The sequence below is a fragment of the Acinonyx jubatus genome, chromosome D1, assembly GCF_027475565.1.
Source record: "Acinonyx jubatus isolate Ajub_Pintada_27869175 chromosome D1, VMU_Ajub_asm_v1.0, whole genome shotgun sequence".
In the NCBI taxonomy this organism is placed as follows: domain Eukaryota; kingdom Metazoa; phylum Chordata; class Mammalia; order Carnivora; family Felidae; genus Acinonyx; species Acinonyx jubatus.
Window position 1 is genome coordinate 12,414,665 of NC_069390.1, and position 23,986 is coordinate 12,438,650.

Sequence of the window (23,986 nt, forward strand, 5' to 3'; positions counted from 1 at the left end):
ATATATATATATATATATATATTATATGCCTATAGGCATATATATATATGCCCATATATATATATAGGCATATATAATATATGCCCATATATATATATATATGTGTGTGTGTGTGTGTAGTATATGACCACATATGTATAAATAAGATATATATATGGGGCACCTGTGTGGCTCAGTCGGTTAAGTGTCCAACTTCGGCTCAGGTCATGATCTTTCGGTTTGTGAGTTCAAGCCCTGCGTCGGGCTCTGTGCTGGCAGCTGGGAGCCCGGAGCCTGCTTTGGATTCTGTGTCTCTGTCTCTCTCTGTCCCTCCCCCACTTGTGCTCTGTCTCTCTCTCTCTCTCCTTCAAAAAAAAAAAAAAAAAAAAAAAAAAAAAATATATATATATATATATATATATATCACATCTTATTTATCATAGGGGAAGAAAAGAGAGAGGCAAACCAAGAAATAAACTCTTAACTATGGAGTACAGACTGATGGTTACCAGAGGGGAGGAGGGTGGGGGGATGGGTGAAATAGGTCATAGAGGTTAAGGAATGCACTTGTGAGGAGCACTGGGTATTTCATATGGAAGTATGGAATGACCACATTATAAACCTGAAAATATATTATACTGTATGTTAACTAACTGGAATTTAAATAAAAACTTAAAAGATATATATAAACAGTTTCATGGGGCAGGGATGGGGGACTAGACCGCAGAGCTTAGACCCAAGACTTCACTGTAAATCACTGCACTTCCCTGTGATTACACTGGAGGTGGGATTCATCTTACATACTAGAGCTTTGGCTTTGGAATAAGACAGACCTGGGTTAGAATCTGGGCTTTTAGGGAGGCCTAGCTGGCAAAGTTGGTATAGCATGAGACTCTTGATCTGGGGTTGTGAGTTCGAGGCCCATGTTGTGTAGAGATTATTTAAAAAAAAAAAAAAAAAGAATCTGGGCTTTTTCACTGACTAGTTGAGTGACCTTGGACAAGTTACTTACCTCTTCACATTTAATTTCCTCCAGGACAAAATATTGCCTGTCTTATGGGTCATTGTGAGGATTATATGAGATAATGTATACAGGATGTTTAACATCCTGATCAGCACAGAGAAGTTGCTCAATAAATGGATACCAAGATTAGGAAGAGCACCCCAATTCTGGGCTTCGGGACACCAGGGTTAAGATCTAAATATCTTTGGGGCCCCTGGGTCGCTCAGTCTGTTAAGCATCAGACTTCGACTCAGGTCATGATCTCACAGTTCATGAGTTGGGGCCCTGTGTCAAGCTCTGTGCTGACAGCTCAGAGCCTGGAGCCTGCTTTGGATTCTGTGTCTCCCAATCTCTCTGCCCCTCTCTGCTGTCTCTCTCTCTCTGTCTCTCAAAAATAAACATTATCTTCTTTTTCCAGCTGTGAAACCACAGGCAAAATATTTAATGTCTGTAAACCTCAGTTTCCTCTACTATAAAATAAAAACAAATATTTTCTCTTCTAATGCCATCAGATTGGAATGAAATAAACCCCTCACGGTGCTCAGCGTGCTTCCTGACTCAGGGCAAGAACTCAGTAAATATTGACAATAATATCTTTAGACCAATCCCAACAAGGTGAGGAAAGTTAACTGTGTGGAGCTCCTTAACTGTCCCCGGTGGACACAACCTCAGCAAGAAGGAGAAACACGAGTTAGGGAGAAGGTTCCAAGTGAAAGTAAGCACAAGATTTAAGACCCAGGTCCTTTCTGAAGGCTTTCTCCTGGGTAAGATCGTCTCTCTCTCCCCATCCCCTCCAGAGATCTCATATTCATCTGCGTTACGTATTATAATCAAAATATGTCACAAGTAATAATGTCAACCCATAAGTGTCCCTAAGCCTTTCTAAAATGTCTGCTGGCCATAAACCTTGGCTTTCCCTCCTGGAAGCTGTTCTGGGTTCAGGGAGTTTGTAGCCATCCTCTCCTCTGGGCCCAATCCAAGCTGCTGGTGCCCCAACCCCCTTCTTAAACAAGATCACACAAAACTGGGTGTTACCAGCTGGTTCTGAAATTCTTCCTTCTGGGAAGTATTCTGGAAATTGCATTTCTAGAAAAAAAGCAAATTCTACCACATTAGGGAAAAAATCCATTCTAACTTTAAAAAAAAATTGTTAATGTTTTTACTTATTTTTGAGAGATAGAATGAGTGGGAGAGGAGCAGAGAGAGAGAGGGAGATACAGAATCTGAAGCAGCCTCCAGGCTCTGAGCTGTCAGCACGGAGCCTGATGCAGGGCTTGAACTCACAAGCCGTGAGATCATGACCTGAGCCAAAGTTGGACATTCAACCAACTGAACCACCCAGGCGCCCCCATTCTAACTTTTCAAAAACCCATTATTTATTTCCTATTTTATCATTGAGCAAATTGGGATTATAACTGGTTAAGCAGTTTCTTCAAGAACATACCAAAGGAGGGATATGGCCCAGCTAAGTCTGCCTTTACCCAAAAAGAAAGAAAAGCCATGAACCACCAAAAAACTCCAAAGTCAAACTTAGTCCCCTTTCCCCATGTAAGTTGAGTATTTGCCTAATAATCTCAGAAATGCTATGATTTTAACAGTTGAGACTTGGGTCTGTAGAAAAAGTAATTTGCTCCCCTAAGGGGACAGCATGATGTGAAGCAAAGACCACAGAATTTGGAGGTAGAGAGTCCCAGATTCAAATGTTGCTTATGTTTCTTCCTAGATGTCTGGCAAGTTGGGTAACCTCCTTAACATCTCTGAGCCTCGCTTTGCTCATCCATAAAATAGCCAAGGCTGTACCCAACTGTCAGTGCTGCTGAAAGGATTAGAGTCGAAGTATGAGATGGACCCTAATGCATGTGGCACAAACCCAGAGTGGCTGCAGCTGTACCCCAGTGACCTGGGCCACCCACTCTCCAGTCATGTGCATTGAACAGTCTTATCTCTGAATCAAAGGGAACCCCAGGACCTCACCACGAGATGGACAGAAAACGGTGTATGATGATTTCAGAATTAGAGATTGAGAAAGATGTTGAAATTAGCTGAGCTTTGCAGTAAGGATCTGATTATCTAAAGAACTGCAGAGATATTCTTTTCGTTTCATCAATCATAAAAACGCAGTTAAGTATGGGAAAGCAGCAAAACAAATTCATAGGAAAGAGCACAGAATTTGCTATCAAACCACTATCATTCAGAACCCAGCTCTTCCATTTATTAAACTAGGTCACCTTAAACAAATTCATCTCCCAGAAGTTCAAATTCCTTACTAGTAAAAAAAAAAAAAAATTAAAAAATAAATAAGACAACAACCCTCAAAGGGCTGTTTCCAGGATACAATAAAATGATTTTTACAAAGCCTCACCATCTTTAGCAGAATGGTTAAGTAAATGTGCTGTAAGCATACCAAGGAGACCATAGCAAAATCAGAAATAAAAAACTAGGCTTACCTATATGAGATGGACAAATCACAAAAACATAGTGTATATGGGGAAAAAACAAAACAGGACTTACAGCACAAGATCATGTATACAAAATTTAAACCGCACCAAAATCACTGTCTTTTTTAAAGATACACATATTTTTAAATCAATATGAAAGGACGGAGTGTAGGAGGATATATATTTTGCATACACTAACTTGCGTACCTGTGAGGAGCAGGAGAAGGATTGGGGATGGAGAGAGAAGGAGGGAAAAATAATAAAGTGAAAAAGAGCTTTGCCTTGATCAATAATGATGATTTATCTGGAACTGGCAAGTATGATTACTCAATTTCAGACTTAAGATCCCGTAAGTAACTACAAATCACTTGAAATAGTGCCTGTGTATTTTATTTACTCAGTAGTTTGTAGCTAAGGAGTATGCAGGTTATAATGGGAAAATCCTTCCAAAAACCTCATTTAACCCATATACCTAGACATACGCATCATGATTTGTGAGAGACGTAAAAACTTCAATGATCATATAGCCTAGCCCCGCCATTTTGCAGAATTGAAAGTAAAGTCCAAGGAGGGAAAGTGAATTTTAAAGGTTACTCAGCTAGTTAGTGTCTGTCCTAGAGGTGACAACCATTGAAATTGACCGTACAAGAAAGCCTTCCAAAGAAGCTAACTCATCTCCAGACCTAGCTGCTGGAGTCAGGTGTGGGGAACAGCTTCAGGAGACCATGTTTTATATGATATGTCAATGTCTCTCTTTCACTAATGACCTCTGATTCAAGCTGGAGGAGGCTCCCAAGATTAAAATGGTAAAAACTAGGGGTACCTGGCTGGCTCAGTCAGAAGAGCATGAGACTCATGATCTCAGGGTTGTGAGTTCAAGCCCCACATTGGGTGTAAAGATTGCTTAAAATAAAAATAAATAAGTAAACTTAAAAAAATAAGTGGTAAATACATTAGGTAAAATAGTAAAGGAGCACCTGAGTGGCTCAGTTGGTTGAGCATCCGACTTCAGCTCAGGCCTGATCTCACTGTTCATGAGTTCAAGCCCCACGTCAGGCTCTGTGCTGACAGCTCAGAGCCTGGACCCCACTTCAGAGTCTGTGTCTCTCTCTCTCCCTCTCTGACCCTCCCCCACTTACACTTGTCTCTCTCTCAAAAATAAACATTAAAAAATTTTTCAACGGTAAAGATTAAAGAGAAAGACTTTTATTATTTTTTGTTATTACTGAGATATAATTGACATATAACATTGTGCAAGCTTCAGGTGTAAAGTGTGTGGTTTGATTCATTTATAAGCTGCGATATGCTCATAGTGTTGGCTAACATTCCATCACTTCCCATAATGATCAAGTGTTCTTTTGTGGTGGGAACAAGTAAGAACTAGTCTCTTAGCAACTTTGAAGTTTGTAACACAATATTGTTGGCTATAATTCAATGTCTACAATACAATGTTGTTGACTACAGTCACTCTGCTGTACATTAGATCTCCAGAACTCGTATCTGCCAGTTCCAAGTTTGTACCCTTAAACTACATCTTTTAATACCATCTGACTAAGTAGTTTTTGAATGCATGCTGAATAATTACGTCACAAGAAAAGAAAGCACATCGGTGGGTAACATGAGGGAATATTCAACATAAAGAGCAGATTCGTCGTCCTCCAACTTCTGAAAGCCTTTTATGAGAAGAAGGAATTAAATTTGCTGTGCGTGTCTGGAAGGGGTAAAACTAAAACCAATGTGTTGAAGATGAAGAGAGAGAGGAAACAGATCCAAAATGAGCATTAACGGGTAGAACTGTCCACAGATGGAGGTTCATACAGTAGCTAGATGACCAAGCAGAAGGTACGTAGTACAGGACACTTCAGCATCCCATGGGGATTAGGACACTTGCTGACCAGGTTCTTTCCAAATCTGAATCTCTGTGTCTCTTGTCTTCACAGGAATTTCCAAATACAAACCCAAATTAATTTGAATCAGAAACACCAGCTCAGGGCTCAGCTCCAAAACACGTGGAAGAAACATAGATGCCCACGGAGACTCGGCCACGTACAGGATTTCCCAAAAACAAGCTCTATAAGTTGGCCCAGAAATATAAAGCTAACTTCTACCATAGAAAGAATCTGTCCTTCAATTCTGGGATGTTGTTGTTGTTGTTGTTGTTGTTGTTGTTGTTCATTCTCACCCTCAGATCAATTGTTTATATTGAATCCATGGACACGAATAATCTTACTACGGTAACAGAGTTCATTCTCATGGGCTTTACTGACTACCACATGTTGGAGATTCCCCTCTTCCTGACGTTTCTCATTTTCTATATCGTCACCCTTCTGGGGAATGTGGGGATGATCGTTCTGATCCAAGTGGATGTCCAACTCCACATGCCCATGTACTTCTTCCTGAGCCACCTCGCCCTGCTGGATGCCTGCTACGCCTCGGTCATCACTCCTCAGATCCTGGCCACACTGGCCACAGGCACGACGGTCATCTCCTATGGCCAGTGTGGTACCCAGTTCTTTTTCTTCACCTTCTGTGCAGGCACAGAGTGTTTCCTGCTGGCAGTGATGGCCTATGACCGCTATGTTGCTGTTAGCAACCCACTGCTCTACACTGTAGCCATGAATCCTAGAATTTGCTGGAGTTTGGTGGTGGAAGCCTATGTCTGTGGGATGTTAGGGTCCATTGTGCGTACCACATGCACCTTCACCCTCTCCTTCTGTGACCACAATCAGATCAACTTCTTCTTCTGTGACCTCCCGCCCCTGCTGAAGCTCGCCTGCAATGACACAACAAACACTGAGATTGTCATTGTCTTCTTCGGCAACTTTGTGATCTTAGCCAATGCCTTGGTCATTCTGATATCCTACCTGCTCATCATCAAGGCCATTCTGAAGGTGAAGTCTCCAGGTGGCAAGGCCAAGACTTTCTGCACATGTGCCTCCCACCTCACTGCTGTGGCCCTTTTCTTTGGGACCCTCATCTTCATGTATCAGCGGAGTGGCTCGGGCAAGTCCCTGGAGGAAGACAAGGTCGTGTCTGTCTTCTACACTGTGGTCATCCCCATGCTAAACCCTCTGATCTACAGCCTAAGAAACAAGGATGTGAAAGCAGCCTTCAGAAAGGTCACTGGTAGACTCCAGGTGTCCCTGAGTGTGTAGATATGAGTGATAGGACCTTACCTCCTGGTCCATTTTCTTCCCATATCAATATATCCTAACAGGCACCAGCAGTCTATGCAACTTAGCCCCACAAATAGAGAGAAGGTAGATGGGTGTCAGCAGGCGCACAAGAAAAACTGCAAATATGATAAAAATCATTTCCAGCAACCCCATGGTGCTTTATTCTTCTCCCCATCTCGCACTCCAGCCCATTTCTTAGCATACAACAGTCTTATGATACTGCCTGATATCTTCACTTACAGAATGTCAGGGGTCCAGGGGGCCTTGAGTTTATCTCATCTCACCCCAAGTCTTTGCAGCTGTCCTTGGCTTTCCCATCCTTTCCTTCTCATTTTTTTCCTCCCATTAATACTGCCTTTTTCTATGTCAAAGATTCTATCTGGGGATTCTAGCGATCAATGCTAAATAGTCTTTTGTCTTCTTTTAATAGATGAGTGACTGATCACCTCAGCAAGCAGGGAGTGCCAAATAAGACAAATCTGAGTCTCTAAGTGGCCAAGGGAAGGGAGTGTTTGAGAAACGGGCCTTTCTCCTCACCATTCTAGCCTCTGGTCACTTTCCTTCTTGCTCATGCCACAACAATGGAATTTGCAAGCTGCCTTTCCACCTGATCACATCCCACTGGCTTTGCTGTTCCTGCTGTGTAAGGTTACTCTGACATCTCCAAGATGAACTAAAGTCACCTTACCTTTGGCTCCTCAAAGGCCAACTCGCTGGTTTCTGCGGGACACGACGCATTGCTTCTCTTCTCTATTCCCATTGCCTGCCTTGAAGCAAGCCTCCCATTTCCAGGAACAGCAATGTTAGAGAACAAAGACAGGTATAAGGAAAACATTAAACCACACATTATCTTCGCCGGCAGAAGGTTTAGTAAGAGGGGAAATAACTAAATCCTCTATTTAGTGAAAGAGACCGCAAAAACCCTTCAGGGCAAATTCTGCTTTGCTCCTTAGGGAACTCACCCCAAATCCAGAGTCCGGACCAAATGAGCTCTCAATAATTACTTTTGAATGGATTTTTATGGCACATGCATGGTCTCATTTGACCCTCATGGAAACTCCGTAAAGCAAATAAGAAAGACAGGGCTGAATAGAAGGTTCCTATTTTGCAGTTAAGAGAATGCTTTCTCACAGTCCCTTCGGATCTTTGCTTAAAGTCTCTTTGTTCTGCACATACAGCAGGAGACAAGGCACAGCTTTCAGACTCAGGCTTGTATCTGAATCCCGATTCTCCTACTAACTCACTGTGAAATGTACCGTAAAGGGCTTCATTTCTCAGATCTTAATTTTCCTCAGGTCTAAAACAAATGTAACAACTCCTAATTCAAGAGCATATTGTAAAAATTAAATGAGGTAAGGGGCGCCTGGCTGGTTCAGTCAGAAGAGCATGCAACTCCTGATCTTGGGGTTGTAAGCTTGAGCCCCACGTTGGGTATAGAGCTTCCTAAAAACAAATAAATAAACTTAAATTTAAAAAAAAAAAGGTAAAATCTTAAACTAAATAAATAAGTGAGGTGATGAATAAGAAATCTCCTAGCATAAATCCATTGCTCAATATGTACTGTTCTCTTCCCTTCCCTTCCCTTTCCCTCACTTTCACCCCGGACCTTGCCACAATCCCATGGCTGTTAACAAAAATGAAACAGATCACAAACAACTAGTAGTGAAAGATAGTGAACTGAGGAAGATGAACAATTCAATCTTTTCACCCAAGAAATAAAACGAACATTGGTGTTTAGCTGGGGTGGGGTGGATTTATCTGCACCCCACATGGTCAAGGATAACCAAAAGATGTCTTTTCGTTGAAGACATAAACACCCAGTCAGTCAGTAAACCCCTCTGCTGAACTTTGATTTTATGAGAAGTTGGTCCTCTGTGGCACTCTGTATGGAAACAACCATCTTAAATGGACCATATTCAATTTAACCATATTAAATTTAAATTCTGTATTAAAATGGCCCACCGCCCTGCCTAAAGTTGATTGGTTCAGAAATAAGCACCTGACCCAGTGTAGGTTTGATTAAAAAATAAATAAATAAATAAATAAATAAATAAATAAATAAATAAATAAATATAATTCCTGGGCATTATGAAGTTGAACATGTAAAACAGATGCAGAATAGGTGACCAGATTGCCCAAGGTAGAGAAGTCAAGAAAGACACAAAAAGGAAGCAGTTATTCAAAGAGAATCAGAAATAACAGACTAAGGAGGAGCCCTGAAAGGTTCCATTCGGGGCTTTCCAATGCAGCCACAATAATTTTCTTGCTTCCCTTAAGGCACACTGGGATCCAACAACGAATTCCCCCTTGGGGACTAGTTCAGGCTTAGTCATCAGGTTCAAAGGATTCCATACTTCTAGAACCGGAACGGGGAGGAGTTCTTCAGCATATTACAGCAGATCCACACTCATAGACACTGATTTTATCTCCACCCTTCAAATAAAGAAAGGACTGGGTCTCAGTACCCTGGATACTTCTATCATACTCCCTTTATAAGAGAAACTTTCCCGCCCAGAGCCCTTTGCTTGGGTAACCACTGTTCTGGCACTTGGTCTTGCCCTTTGGGTGATCGGATCAGACTAGAATAAGCCCCTGACCCACATTTCATCAATTCATGAACAAAACAGAGAGCCATGAGGTGTCCTACCGTTATACAATGATTATTAAGCAGGACCCATAAAGTTATCTCCCTCTTGAGGATCTAAACCAAAAAATATGAGAAAAGCTAAGTTATTTGAGAAACAAGACTCAGAAATTATAATCAGAGATGACAAAAATGGCTGAGTCACGTTAATGGGCAGACCAAAGAGAAAATGCGCGAATGTCAGATGCTAAGGAGGCAGCAATAAACCTGGTCCTTAGTGCTGCATTAGATCTTTCAGGTCTTGAATGATGTAATTATGATCCAGGCTGAGTTCTAGGGCTCTCCATAGGTCCCCAAGAAATCCCTGTCTCCTTTTGAAGCATAAGAGAGTCTTAGCCATAGACTCACTTTCTATTAGATCATCTGAGTGGGTCTTTGTTACAATCTAAAGGACCTAACAACTCATTGCCCTCCCTGGCTCCTAACAACAAAATAACAAAAATGATACCTAAGTCTTACAGAGCACCTATTACTTGCCAGAACTATTCTAAGAACTTTTGTATGTATTTAACAACCCTGTGATGCCTTAGCAACCCTATGATATAGACGCAATTGCTATCTCCACATAGAGATGGGTAAACAACACAGAGAAGTTAAAACAAGTTTCCCTAGGTCACAGAAGCCACGTAAGACATAGAAGGCCATGATTTGAGCTCAGGATATCTGGCTCCAGAAACTCCATTCTTATCTATGATCTTATATCACCTGTGGATGCCATTTTATCCACAACTATCCCTTTTTTGGTACTGAATCACGTAAGGGAAAGTAGCTTTACTCATTAGGCTTTTTCTCCAGGAGCCAGAAAAAAAAAAATGGTTTTCCTGCTTCGGAACTGGGAGTCATGTGAAGAACCATTCAAAGACCAATGGAGAGGTCTCCACAAGATGAAATAAAATAAAAGACCACTTTAACAAAGAGAGTGCCTTACCCACCTTCAGGGTCTTGGCTAAGCCACCGAAGGAAAGCTGGAAGAGATTCCATGTAAAGTTCATTCCATGAAGATTCGGTCAGAACCTACACTGAGCTGAGCTGAAGAGACCCTATTCTCTGTGACAGCTAAGATGTGACCAGAGCATTTAGGTCAGCATCGGCCATAAGGCTTGTCCCAGACAAGGCAGCTCCATTGATGCTTGAGAGAATGAGAGTGACACGGATTCTCAGATCTACCAGCCAAGCGGTACGTCCAAGTTCTCTGCATTCAACTTCTCTGAATAAAAGGAATGAGGTCAGGAGAGACTCATTTCTCCTTCCCAGCATCTTCTGCAGACCTACAAAGGAGAAGCTGTACAAATCATTCTTCCCCCATTATAAATCTGCAGGACTTATTCTTTATTTGGGTCTCTGTTGAAGTGGTGCTTCATTTGGGAGAAACCTTTTCTGGCCACCTTATCTAAAATGATAGCTTCCCTACTGCTTATCATTCCCCATCCCCCTACTCTGCTATTTCATTCTTCAAGACACTTCACAGTACTTGATATCTGCTTGTTTTTATCCCTACCCCCAGTAGAATGGTTTTTTTTTTTTTATCACCACCCCCATGGACTCAAAGACTGCTATTTTTAGCACACCTTCTGACCCACAGTAGATGCTCAGTAAATGCCTGAGGAAAAACACGAAGAAGATACAAATGAATAGGATTTCCATTTCTGGCAATATGGTGGACTCGGGTTTTTCTGACCAACCTCCCCTCTGAAAATCATGAAAAATAAAAAAAAAAAACAGTGGAAAGACACTAAGAAATCAAAGGCTAAACATTTGAGAGAAAATAAGAACCTTAAAACATAAGCAGAGTATTGAAACTATGTTTGCAATCAAGAGCATCTCCCTATGAGGATATATTAGTTGTCTGTTACTGTTAATTGGTAGCTTAGGGGTGCCTGGCTGGCTCAGTAGAGCATGCGATTCTTTTTTTTTAAATATTTTTTAATGTTTATTTATTTGGGGGAGTGAGAGAGAAAGGGAGAGAGAAGGAGACACAGATTCCGAAGCAGGGTCCAGGCTCCGAGCTGTCAGGACAGAGCCCGATACGGGGCTCAAACTCACAAACTGCGAGATCATGACCCGAGCTGAAGTCAGACGCTTAACCGACCGAGCCACCCAGGCGCCCCAGTGAAGTATGCAATTCTTGATCTCGGGTTCATGAGTTCAAGCCCCATGGTGAGTGTGGAGCCTACTTTTAAAAATATAAATAAATAAATAAATAAATAAATAAGCAAGCAAATAAAGAAAGAAAGAATTGGGAGCTTGAAGCAGCAAACCTTTACGATCACAGTTTCTGTGGGTGAGGGATCCAGGGACAGGTTAGTGAGATTGGTTAGTCTCCATCTCAGGGTCTCTCACAAAACTAATTAAGAGGTTGACCAGGGCTCCCGTCATGTTGACAAGAGTTGGGTCCTTCCCCACTGTTGACCAAATATGCTCATTACTTGCTACGTGGTCCTCTCCATAGTGAAACTTAAAACATGACTCTCATCAGAGCAGGTGCCCAAGATAGACACCGTGCTCTTTTTGAAACCTAATCTCAATAGCGACATCCCACCCCCCCAAATGATTCATATTATGCAGCCGGGACTGGCGATACAGCCAAGCTACTTTTCCCAGCCTCCTTTGCAGCTAAGTATGGACATATAGCAGAGTTTTTAGCCAGGAGGATGCTTGAATAATTGGTGTGGACCATTTCCAAGCCATGCTCCTTCCCATTCTGCTAGTTTGAACAGAGTGACCTTGAAAGCCACAGGTTGGAGGTCACAGAGGCATGACAGGAATCACTACTTGGAAGACCAGCAATGGCCCCCACTCTGTCACTAGCTGTGAAGCACTGTCTCATCTCATCCTGGTTTTGTTAAATCCTGTCCATACTTTTTTAAATAGTGGTTTTACTAAGCTCTCCTCAAATTACCCAATTGAATGTAACAGCTGTTACCTGTAGGGACTCTGACTGATGTAAGTCCTGTACCTCTCACCAAACAAATTCAAATAGAATCATTATATGGAAGAGTTTCTTATATACAAAACAAAAAGCATTAATCATAAATTTAAATATTTCCTAAACGTGTCAGTATTCATTAAAGAGGTTCTGTTGATTAAAAACATGATTAAGAAGATGAAAACTTGGGGTGCCTGGCTGGCTCAGTCATTGAGCATGAAACGCTTGATCTCAAGGTTTTTAGTTCAAGCCCTACATTGAAACCTACTTTAAAAACCTAAAAGAGAGGCGCCTGGGTGGCTCAGCCGGTTGAGCATCTGACTTCAACTCAGGTCATGATCTTGCAGTTCATGGGTTTGAGCCCCATGTTGGGTTCTGTGCTGACAGCTCAGAGACCAGAGCTTGCTTCAGATTCTGTGTCTCCCTCTCTCTCTTGCCCTCCCCCCACCTCTCTCTCAAAAATAAATAAACATTAAAATAAAAAAAAAAAAACATAGAGTGAAACTCCAGCTTATTTAAAAAAAGAAGATGAAAGGGGCAACTGGGTGGCTCAGTTGGTTGAGCATCCAACTTTGGCTCAGTTCATGATCTCACAGTTTGTGAGTTTGAGCCCCGTGTCGGGCTCTGTGCTGGCAGCTCAGAGCCTGGAGCCTGCTTCAGATTCTGTGTCTCTCTGCCCCTCCCCCACTTGCTCTCTCTCTCTCTCTCTCTCTCTCTCTCTGTCTCAAAATTAAATAAACATTAAAAAAATTTTAAAAGAAGATGAAAAATCAAGACACAAAATGGCAGAAAATATTTTTAAGGTATACAATCACAACTACAATCTTGCGTGTGTATGCATATACTTAAAAGTGATTAAGAAAAGATAACACACTCAAACAGGCAATTCACAAATATCCTTATGAAGAGATGCTTATTCTCATTAGTAATCAGGAAAATGCTTATTAAAAACACAATAGGCCCACTAGATTAGGAAAAATGTTAAAGTATGACACCACTCTATTGACAAATATATGAAACAAGTAGTATAAGTTAAAGAGTAGTATAAGATTTTGTAAAATATTTTGGCATTAACCTTTAAAAATCAGATACACATAACCACTGACCCAGATATTCCAGTGACCTACGTATGCACAGTAGAGAAACTCTTGCAAGTGCCTGTCAGGACACAGGTACAAAAGTGTCCATAAGGCATTATAATAGCACAAAATTCAAAACACTTGTCTTTAGTTTTTTATTCTTCTGGTCCAAAGTGTGGATGTGATGGCTGGAGCCTGATAGCCATTATGGACCATAAGCTAACCTTGTTAGTGATACATGAATGGATCATGAAATGCCTCCCCCTGCACCCTCCTCTGTTACTGGTACCAATTTTCCACCGGTAAGGTGATCTTCCTGTTTCAAAGTTACGTACACTGCACAACTGCACATTACCCCACAGAATATTCTGGAAGGCAGGTGTTTACACTAAAGAGGATTTGGTGCTCAAGACCCTGCCACGATATACAATGGAAAAGTAAGCAGTGTGTGGCCCGCTGAGGGCTGAGGAACTTGTATATGGGATCCAGTCAGCCTTTCCAGAAGGGGTGAGGCTTGAACTGGGTCCAGCAGGAAGCATCCGTGAGCAACAAAGCAGACTAACAGGGACGCCAACCTGATGGAACGCACCCTAGTTGTGTGGTCTCGGTCTCCTCCTCCCCACCAAAGCCACCCTCCCCCATCACTTCTCACCATACCACACGACATCCAGCTGTCAGCCAAGAAGTTTAGTGGCCTCAGAAAAGACACACAGCCCTTCTGGGTCTGTTTCTCCATCTGTGATGTGTCAACGGAGTCCGAATTCTTTCTCAGTTTTTTTTTTCCCCAACCCCAGAAGAAGTGACATGAAGGTGACAATGTTCATTCCCTGAGGAACATGGGAAATGATGTCACTCAGGGTCTGCCACTTATCCTCCTGAGCCTTTTAACCCCCAGACCCGTTGTTTGCTTCCTTAGATGGAGAGAGAGGGAATGTAATACTCCCAAGTCAGCTCTGACTGCAAGAGACTGCCTCCTCCCAGAAATGTGAAGCCGTCCCCCCTCACTTTGTAACTTGCAGGCAAGTCCCGGCTCACATGGCCCCCACTGTAAGGGAAATCATCACAGTGAATCATGTGGAGAAAGAATCTGTCTTCCACTTATCTTTATCATCCTCGTACACCAGTACACAAGCATCATCCTCGGTGATATCTATAAATAGATGTTAAAACCACCCGAGGAGTCAGTTGGATCAGAAAACTCAGTGACTCAGGAACAAGAGGATCCTAATTGGGTTGTTTGGGCATGAAAACAAAACAGCGAGCTGCCCGGAGGACCTGTAGGTTGCAAGCTCTGAATTCCACCCAGCGACGCTAGATAAACCGAGCACAGAGCCTGGCTTTGCTAGCCGCTGGAAACCTTCAAAGGTGGGTTTCAACATATGCACAGAGCCAGCCTAAGACGATGAGATAACGGTGTTTTCTACCGTCTTCAGATCGCCGCAACAGCAAATCTCCTTGGATCTGCGAAGAAAACAGAAAATGCCAACAGTGCTTCGTGGAAGTCTTTCACAGCAACCAAAGGTCATACGTCTTTGGTCTTCCTATGCGGTAATGTACGTCTTATAACTACGTTGGGAGATCACATAGATTCCCGACCATGAAATGGGCTTTCCACATTTTTGAACATAACTTAAATTTTTTCTGGGTGACCTTTTGGACAAGTCACCTTCCCAAAGTGTCAACTCTGTCTTCTCTAAATCAGGCCTAGGGATACATACCTTGCTGATGGTTGCACTGATTGGTAACAAACATGTCAAGTGCAGGCAACAAGAGTTGGCATTCAGATATTATTACTCCCCTGACACCCACACCGCTGAGTAACAAGTCTTCAGAGCATGAACCGAGGATGGGCCTGGACCCCACTGGGAAGGCTGTGTCAGCTGCCGAGGTCAGAAAGGAAGACACTCATAATAAGCAGCTTTTGAGAAGATGATGTGGAAATGAGTGCCACGGGAAGGAAGTTGAGTGAGGGAGGTCCCTATACCCGGCCTTTGGGAGTCCCAGCCATCCTCCCATCCCTATGGCCTCATCCTGGGCCTGCCAGTTCTGGTTTGTTCTTTAATGACTCCGAGGCCTTTCCTGAGGCTCCAAATAGGACAGCAGTGTTGAGGCCCCCACCGGGATAAATTGGAGAGGGAATGCTTTCTGACACACTGAGGAAAAGTTACTTCTTCTCGGGACTTCAATTTTCCTCTCTGCCCAATGAGGAGAACACAGTAGACCCGGTGCATTCAAATCTCTTTTTAACATTGGAACTCCCTTTCCAAACAAAATAAAAGAAGCACCTGGTTGTTTATAAGAGTTCAAGGAATTGCTGCTTTGTTTGAAGCTGGGGCTGAGTTGGCAGCTCTGGGAAGGCTGGGGCCTCTGAGGAACAGGGCTGGAAAATCACAGAACCACAACAGCAAGGTCCTTTCCAACTCCAGGTTCTGTGTGTCTGTGAGGTCCAAGGTCTCTGGTGCTTTCAACAAGTGTGGAGGGGAGCATGTGAGCCGCCATTTTCAGTGTCTCAGGCTCACAGAGCCTATCCTGAGGGTCGTGTGCACATTGACCCCCAAACACTGGAGGGAAAGAGAAAACCGTCACCCAGATGCAAACCTGACATAATGCCACATTCAAATGGCAGGCATTGGACAAACATGGATGCAGAAACCAGGAGACAACAGCTAATGGCTCGACGTTTCAAGGAATGTTCTCATTGTGAGGTTTTCCCATTGAGACAATGTCTTGAATAGATGCAGGTGGGAGCTACCACTGTCCAGGAGAGAGCGGCCAAATGAATGTGTCCCTTGAGGTTAAAAAAAAAAAAAAAAAAAAGGTCAATTAGGGCAGCACGGTGTCTATTCCCAGGTTGTGTGAACTGTTGTATTAAGTGTTGTGGGGCATCTCCAAGGGCTGGACAGAAAGGTTATGACCATTCTGGAAAAAACAGTGTTGTGATTGGCCAACCATGACAGCCCAAATCCTGTTAAGCAGTGGGATATTGCCATAAGTCTATAAAGCATATGATTGTTTAGAAATCTGAATTCACTGGTTATTTAGTTCAAATTATTGAAACTTTGGGAGTAATATATTTTTTAAAAATTTTTTAATGCTTATTTATTTTCAACAGAGAGAGTGCAAGCGGGGAAGAGCCAGAGAGTGAGGGAGACACAGAATCTGAGGCTTCGGGCTCTGAGCTGTCAGCACAGAGCTCGACGCGGGGCTCAAACTCGCAAACCGTGAGATCATGACCTGAACCGATGTTGGGTGCTTAACCAACTGGGCCACCCAGGTGCCCTTTTTGAGAATAGTATGTTAACAGCCTTGTTATCTTATGATTCAGAGACAGGCATAGCAGAGGAAAAGTCCTTGGAGAACGTTCTAGTTAAGCGTGTCATACCTAAAACACAGGCTCCTTATCTCTAAATCTCCATGTCTGTGGAAAGAAGGACAGAGAAAAACTTTATGGCTAACTAAGGACGGAAAATGCTGCCATGAAAGAAGGTGTCACTGAGTCATAAAACAAAATAATAGATTTGGGTGCCAATTCAGGATGTCTACACTAATCTCAGTCCAAACTGAATTTTAAAAACAGGGCAGGTCTCAGAGAAATGTCACCACACCAGCTCCATTCCACTGGGTGTTGTATGAAAGTGATGAATCACTAAATGCTACTCCCAAAACCAATACTGCACTCTCCGTTAACTAAACAGAATTTAAATTTAAAACATTTTAAATAATTAATTTTTTTGAAAGATAATTAATTATTAATAATTAAATAATTAATTATAATAAAATAATTGATTAACTGAGGCTTTTTTTTAAAGGCAATACCAGCTCCATTCACAGCCCCGCTGAAGGTGGGGGAAAGCTGTTTTGTCCCTTTGGATCCTGTGGGCTGGCTACATACTTTCAACTTTGTAACTTATGGACTGTCCCCCCTGGGGGGAAACAAGGCAACTGGATAAATAAAACTCTCTTTTTAGTTCTTTCATGGATATTTCATATTATTTTATTTTTTAAATTTAAATTCAAGTTAGTTATCACACAGTGTGGTCTTGGCTTCAGGAGTAGAACCCAGTGATCCATCTCTTAGGACACCCAGTGCTCATCCCAGCAAGTGCCCTCCTTAATGCCCATCACCCGTTTAGCCCATCCCCCCACCCACCTCTCCTCCAGCAACCCTCAGTTTTGTTCTCTGTATTTAACAGTTTCTTAGGGGGCGCCTGTGTGGCTCAGTCAGTTAAGCGTCCGACTTCAGCTCAGGTCATGATCTCACCGTCCGTGGGTTCGAGCCCCGCGTCAGGCTCTGTGCTGACAGCTCAGAGCCTGGAGCCTGCTTTGGATTCTGTGTCTCCCTCTCTCTCTGCTCCTCCCCCTGCTCATACTCTGTCTCTCTCTGTCTCAAAACTAAATAAAAACATTAAAGAAAAAATTAAAAAAAAAAAAGAGTCTCTTAGGGCTCTGTTTTTATCTTAGTTTTCCTTCCCTTCCTCCGTGTTCACCTGTTGTGTTTCTTAACTCCACATATGAGTGAAATCACATATTTGTCTTTCTCTGGCTGACTTATTTCGCTCAGCATAATACCCTGTAGTTCTATCCACGTTGCTGCAAATGGCAAGATTTCATTCTTTTACATCACTGAGTAGTATTCCATATATATCATCTTCTTTATCCCCTCATCAGTCAAAGGACGTTCGGGCTCTTTCCACTGTAGCAGGATTCTCGCACAGAGAGTCATGACACGGAGGCTTTTCTTTCCAGGAAGCAGCTGTATGCATGCCGACACGGCTCAGTCGGGTTCATACCCATAGAACTGAGCCCCAAACACCACGTGGTATAGTTTATTATACATTTTCTACTTCTTTGTCTCCCATATATAGTAACACACAAACATGCAGTCTGATTAAGTGGTCTCATGTTACAAGGTCATGAGGAACGCCATGTACACGTATAGCCAGGTGCCTTGGGGTTTTGTTTTGTTTTTTTTCCATTCCTCAGGGAGGGGACCCTACCACACCATAATCTGGCTATTGTTGTTAGCCCTGCTATAAACATCGGGGTGCATATGCTCCTTTGAATCAGCATTTTGTATGCTTTAGATAAATTCCTAGTAGTGCCATTGCTGGGTGGTAGGGTAGTTCTATTTTTAACTTTTTGAGGAACCTCCATACTGTTCTCCATAGTGGCAGCACCAGTTTGCATTCCCATGAACAGTACAAAAGGGTTCCGTTTTCTCCACATCCTTGCCAACATCCGTTGTGGCGTGAGTTGTTAATTTTAGCCATTCTGACAGGTGCGAGACGGTATCTCATTATGGCCTTGATTTGTATTTCCCTTATGATGAGTGATGTTGAGCATCTTTTCAGGTGTCTGTTAGCCATCTGGATGTCTTCTTTGGAAAAATGTCTATTCATAATAAAACTCTCTTTTTTAAAAATATTTGAACCAGGAAATCCTGAAATAACTTTTCAGTTTCTCCATGGTGCTGATGGTAACAGACCTGTAAGGAATGATAAGCCACCGTGACGTACAAGTCAGAGTCAAAGGAAGCAGGGAAGATAAAAATGATGGGAAACCCATTTGAGAAAGGGACAGAAAGAAGCAGACAGTTGGAGCACAGGGAGGAAAACATCCCAATAACAGTGTTCTGGAGGAAAGATGCTTAGGCTCCAGTTTTTAAGGTCCCGAGAATTCCCGTCAGCTCAGTAATCTAGGATTTCCTTCCATCTTCAGGGTCCACTGCACCCAGGTTAGAGCACAGGTCAAAAAGGGTGGAAGTAATAGAAGGAACTAGGGCAATTCATGCTCAGGCTACGGCCAAGCAATAGATTTGATATGCACTGATTGCCACATCTTTTTGAAGATGTTATTAGAAACTTCGTGTCCCTGGTACTTTGTGTCTGAAATACGGGGACCAAGTTTTTGCCTTATGAATCCACAGAATTCCTGGGATCAAAATTGACAGACCACCCCAAAATGTTCTGCGGAAGTTCTAGAGCTAATGAGAACCACAGAGCTCACAAACAAGTCTTCTTTAACCCTGACTCCAATCAGCCTCCCAGTGAGTCTTGGAATCCCTGATGGCATAGCCTCCATTCCTATCCCCAAGAGGCATCATCCCTGAGAGTAGAGCCCAGAGCAATCAGTGGCTGACAAAAGAATTCATCCCGCTGACAGGAAGTGAAGAATCAGCTTGATTTCTGTAGAAAACTGGTTCTATCAAACACAAGAAACTCCATAACTCTGGACTACAGAGGCTACAAATTAAAGTAGACAGTTAAGAAGGACCAGTGTAGGGCACTAAAACGAGAAGTCCCCTGGAGTTACGACACCATGGTTTAAATCCTGGCTTTTCCACTTGCAATTTGTTCTTTGACAAGCCACTTTAACTTTCTGAGCCTTGGCTAACACATTTCAAGAGTGAAACCCATAATGGTTATTCCGGGATTATTGAGCGGACTCACTAAGTTAATATGGAAAGGAAATGTTCCACACAGAACAAGGGCTCCATAAGTCTAATGGTCTCCACAGAATCACTTTCTTTCTCGGACCCTTGAAAAAGAAACCCAAGACAGATGATGACCTGGTTCACAGGAGAGCAGAGGTAGATTATGAAAGCACTCACAAGGAATTAACTGGAGATATTTGACTTGGAGATGAGATCAGATGAAAGTGATCATTAACACTGTCTGTCTTGGGAGAAAGGGAATTCAGTCCACATAGTATCAATGTGTAGAATATATCAACATGTAGAAGATATAGAAAAAACCATGTGGCTTTCCCAACAGGGAGACTTTTCCAAAGATAGGGTGCCCCCAGAAGTCCCCACCACAGAAAGGGTTAGCATAAGACTCTGCATCTGACAACTCAGGAGGGCACAACCTGAGAGGCCATCTGAGGCCCGGTGTATACCAGGGATACATGACAATTTGTTGGGAATGTTCTAGAATGAGAGACTCTACAATGGTCCCTCCCAGTCTTGATAGTCTAAGGTTCTCTGGTCTTAAAGATAACAAGCAAGAAATACTGACCCAAGGTTCGATTTCAGGAGGGGTGCAGAGATAGGTAAAAGTCTTTCATAGTAACTAGGTAACTGGTTACCTGGTAACTGCTAGATGTGGATTCTTAAGGTGGTAAACATTTTCTTCTCTCTCTGAGCAGAGAATATCTGGGATATTCACCTAACATCTGACGCTGAAGAAAACAAAGTCCTTCAGTTCTGGAATCTCTGATTCCATTCTCCTCTTCAGGCCACCTACTTACATCGAGGCTATGGCCCCCTAAAATCTCACTGCTGTGACAGAGTTCATTCTTGTGGCCTTCACAGATCACCCTGAACTGGTGGTGCCCCTCTTCCTGATGTTTCTCATTTTCTATATCGTCACCCTTCTGGGGAATGTGGGGATGATCATTCTGACCCAAGAGGGTGTCCAACTCCACACGCCCATGTACTTCTTCTTGAGCCACCTCGCCCTACTGGATGCCTGCGACGCCTCAGTCATCACCCCTCAGATCCTGGCCACACTGGCCACAGGCAAGACGGTCATCTCCTATGACCAATGTGCTACCCACTTCTTTTTCTTCACCCTCTGTGCAGGCACAGGGTGTTTGATGGCCTATGGCCACTTTGTTGCCATTAGCAACCCATTGTGCTATAACCTCGTTATGACTCCAGGCACCTGCTGGGGATTGTTGGCTGCAGCCTATGTCTGTGGGGTCTCAGGGACCATCCTGCATACCACATGCACCCTCACCTTCTCTTTCTGTGACCATCTCTGTCTGTGACAGACTTCTTCTTCTGTGACCTCCCACCCCTGCTGAAGCTTGCCTGCCAAGCATGACACAAAGTGCCACTGTCATCCTCTTTTTTGCCAAGCTCATGCTCCTGGCCAATGTCCTGATCATCCCGGTCTCCTATAGGCTCATAATCAGAGCCATTTCAAGGGTGAAATCTGTTGGTGGACGAGCCAAGACCTTCTCCACCTGCACGTCCCACCTCACCACTGTTGTCCTCTTCTTCAGGACACTTGCCTTCGTGTACCAGAGAAACCACTCAGACTCATCCCCAGAGGAGGACAAGATCGTGTCTGTCTTTTACACCGTGGTCATCCTCATGCCGAACCCCTTGATCTACAGTCTGAGGAACAAAGATGTAAAAGCTGCACATTCAGAAAACTCATTGGTAAAATCCAGTTCCCAAAGAATGCAGCCTCAGGTGAGAATCATTCATCCTGACCCATTTTCTCCCCAGATCTTCATGCTCTGATAAGTATCAACACCATGCAGTGCCTGCCCTCAAGAATGGCAGCTTTCAGTAGCACTCAGGAAGTAGGCAAGAACTACCACCTTTTTTTTTTTTAATTTAATTTGGGGAAAACCACAAGGTTGGTGAAATTTACTTAGATGACTCTCTCTACCTCTCTTTTTTTTCCTTCTCCGTCTTTAGCCCACTCTCAAACTATCAGGGTTCTAGGGATACTCTCTGATACCACCGAGCAAAAAGCTGACACAGTCATAAGTGAACTGACTACCACATCCAAGCTGCCATCTTCAACTCAAGCACACTGAAGCTCCCCAGTTGCCCCCTCTTTATCCCGCCATCTCTGTGCTCCCTGATACTGACGTTTACTCTCTGTGGAAGATTATAGCTGGGAATCATACTAACAGGAGGAGAGCCAGGAATTTTGCTCTTCTTTTATGGTATGGATAACCGACCAACTCATTATGAGGAAATTAATGAAAAGTACCGTGAACCCAGTGGAATTTCCCATTGGCACAGATTACAAGAGTAAAAGGAAGGGTGCTCCCTTTGACTACTCCCCCACTTATGTCTTCCCGAATGGTGCCCAGTATCTCCAGGACTCTACTCTCTGCCTTTCAAGTGGCAAATGTCTACATTCTGGATCTCCAACTCTTTTGTTTCTCCTCCTCCTAAACACAGCACCTGACTCATGACAGTCTCTGCTCTCAAAAAACTCACTCCCAGAGGCTGCAAAGTCAGCAACGGTAGACCTACAGCAAACGGTCTTAAATGGAATTACCTTGTCAGGTAATGTCTTACCCTCTTGGAACATCAGTTTCCTCTAATCAAAAAAAAAAAAAAAAAAAAAAAGATTAATACTTCCTGTTTGAAAGAATTATTGAAAGAATGTTTAAAGAAGAGGATGAAAATCAATGTGGAGGTTTGGTTTAGTCAGAAGAGGCTGAGTTTGCTGTGGCAACAATCAAATCTGAAACTGGTCATAATACTTTTCCCATGCAAATTGGGGCGTTCTGCTGTACGTAGTCACTCAGGGATTCTGGCTTAAAGAGGCCCCTCCATTTTATAGCTCTACTGTCAAAAATGCAAACTATGCAGGGGATAAAAGACTACTGCAGAATCATAATGGACCTTTTCTCCCACAGCCCACTGGTTAGAAGGAGTCACACAGTCCCGCCTCTCTAGAAGGGAGCCGTTAAAGGTAAAAGTACAAATGGAATATATGCAAAGCAATATTGACTCTGCCTCCCCTGTGGCTGCGATTATCAGCATTCCACAAAATCATAAGTAATCAGATTATTTCTTGATTGTTCAGATCATTTACTACAAACCACCTCTCCCATATTTAGGGAAACAGGTCCACTCTTTCACTTGCCACCTGGCCAAGTGCCATTAGGATCCCCATGGGCTTTTCACCCACGCTCAATTCATCAGAGTGCTTTGGGAATATTATTGGTGAAATGAGAAGGAGTCTAAAATACTCCTTTTATATATAAAAATATAAAATATTAACACTACTAACTGAAGCCAATATATATATATATTATATATACATATAATATATACATAATATTATAATATATATTATATGTATATATAATATTATAATATATATTATATGTATATATAATATATATATTATATATATATAATATATATATAACAAAAAGATATGTAACTTGTGTTTTGTAGAAGGCCATGACTCCAGCCACATGAACTAGAGGGGTAGAGGACAGAGAAAGAGGAAAGATGAGAGAGGGAAAGAGAGCCCTAATCCCACTTGACCCATACATTTTTCAAGCACAACATACCCCAAATAGGAGTCTTGATCCCCCACCCCCAACACTTACTCCTCCCAAATCTTCTCTGGTACCACCTGGAGAAACCAGTTGTCCAGACAAAATAATTATAATCATCATCCTCATTTTCTTATTCCTCTCATTCTCTCACATCCAACCCATCAGCAAATTCTAACAGTTCTAACCCAAAAAGAACCCCCATCTGGTTTAGGCGGGCCTCAGAGACCAGTGTGCCAGAGTAAGTATCCAACATCCTGTGTCGGTGCTGTGGTTGGGGCAACACCTTTGTGGTCTTACAGTGCGTAGGCATCTCTTCTTGGTTTGAAATGACTTTACTTCTCCAGCCTTCCTGCTAATTCTCTGAGCTACCCATTATCATTTAAATAAATTCCTTTTCTAATTAAATCAGTCTATGTCTGTTGCTTACCACTAAGAAATCTTATTGATACAGAAATCAGCAGCAAGATTGTTATAGGCAAGAAACCATTGGAAAAATTGGAGGAATCAAGTCATATTCCTAGCTACATTGAGTCTATGGCCAAAAAACTATACCATAGATAGATATAGATATAGATAGATATAGATATAGATATATGTGTGTATATGTATATATATATGGAATTGGGTCAGGTAATTATGGAGGCTGAAAAGTCTCACCATCTGCAGTCAGCAAGCTGGAGACCCAGGAAAGCTGATG

General features: G+C 42.6%; 1 protein-coding gene, 1 long non-coding RNA gene and 1 pseudogene across 2 annotated transcripts; 2 read left to right on the forward strand and 1 right to left on the reverse strand.

The window, feature by feature from the left end:
- Positions 1–5,630: 5,630 nt before the first annotated feature.
- LOC106979547 (olfactory receptor 9I1) lies at positions 5,631–6,575 on the forward strand. Its single transcript, XM_015077431.3, has one exon. It carries the CDS (start codon positions 5,631–5,633, stop codon positions 6,573–6,575), a length of 945 nt encoding a protein of 314 aa, XP_014932917.2.
- Positions 6,576–8,679: 2,104 nt separating this feature from the next.
- On the reverse strand, positions 8,680–16,040 carry LOC128311663 (uncharacterized). The gene is made up of 3 exons (XR_008290177.1): positions 15,844–16,040; positions 13,898–14,706; positions 8,680–9,029 (listed from the first exon to the last, which is right to left on the reverse strand). It is a non-coding gene; the product is annotated as an uncharacterized LOC128311663 (long non-coding RNA).
- Positions 16,041–20,502: 4,462 nt separating this feature from the next.
- LOC106979534 (olfactory receptor 9I1-like) lies at positions 20,503–22,887 on the forward strand (annotated as a pseudogene).
- The last annotated feature ends 1,099 nt before the right edge of the window (positions 22,888–23,986 follow it).

Bases quoted from the DNA above. Each gene is read 5' to 3' on its own strand.
- LOC106979547 (XM_015077431.3), top strand. From the start codon at position 5,631: ATGGACACGAATAATCTTACTACGGTAACAGAGTTCATTCTCATGGGC.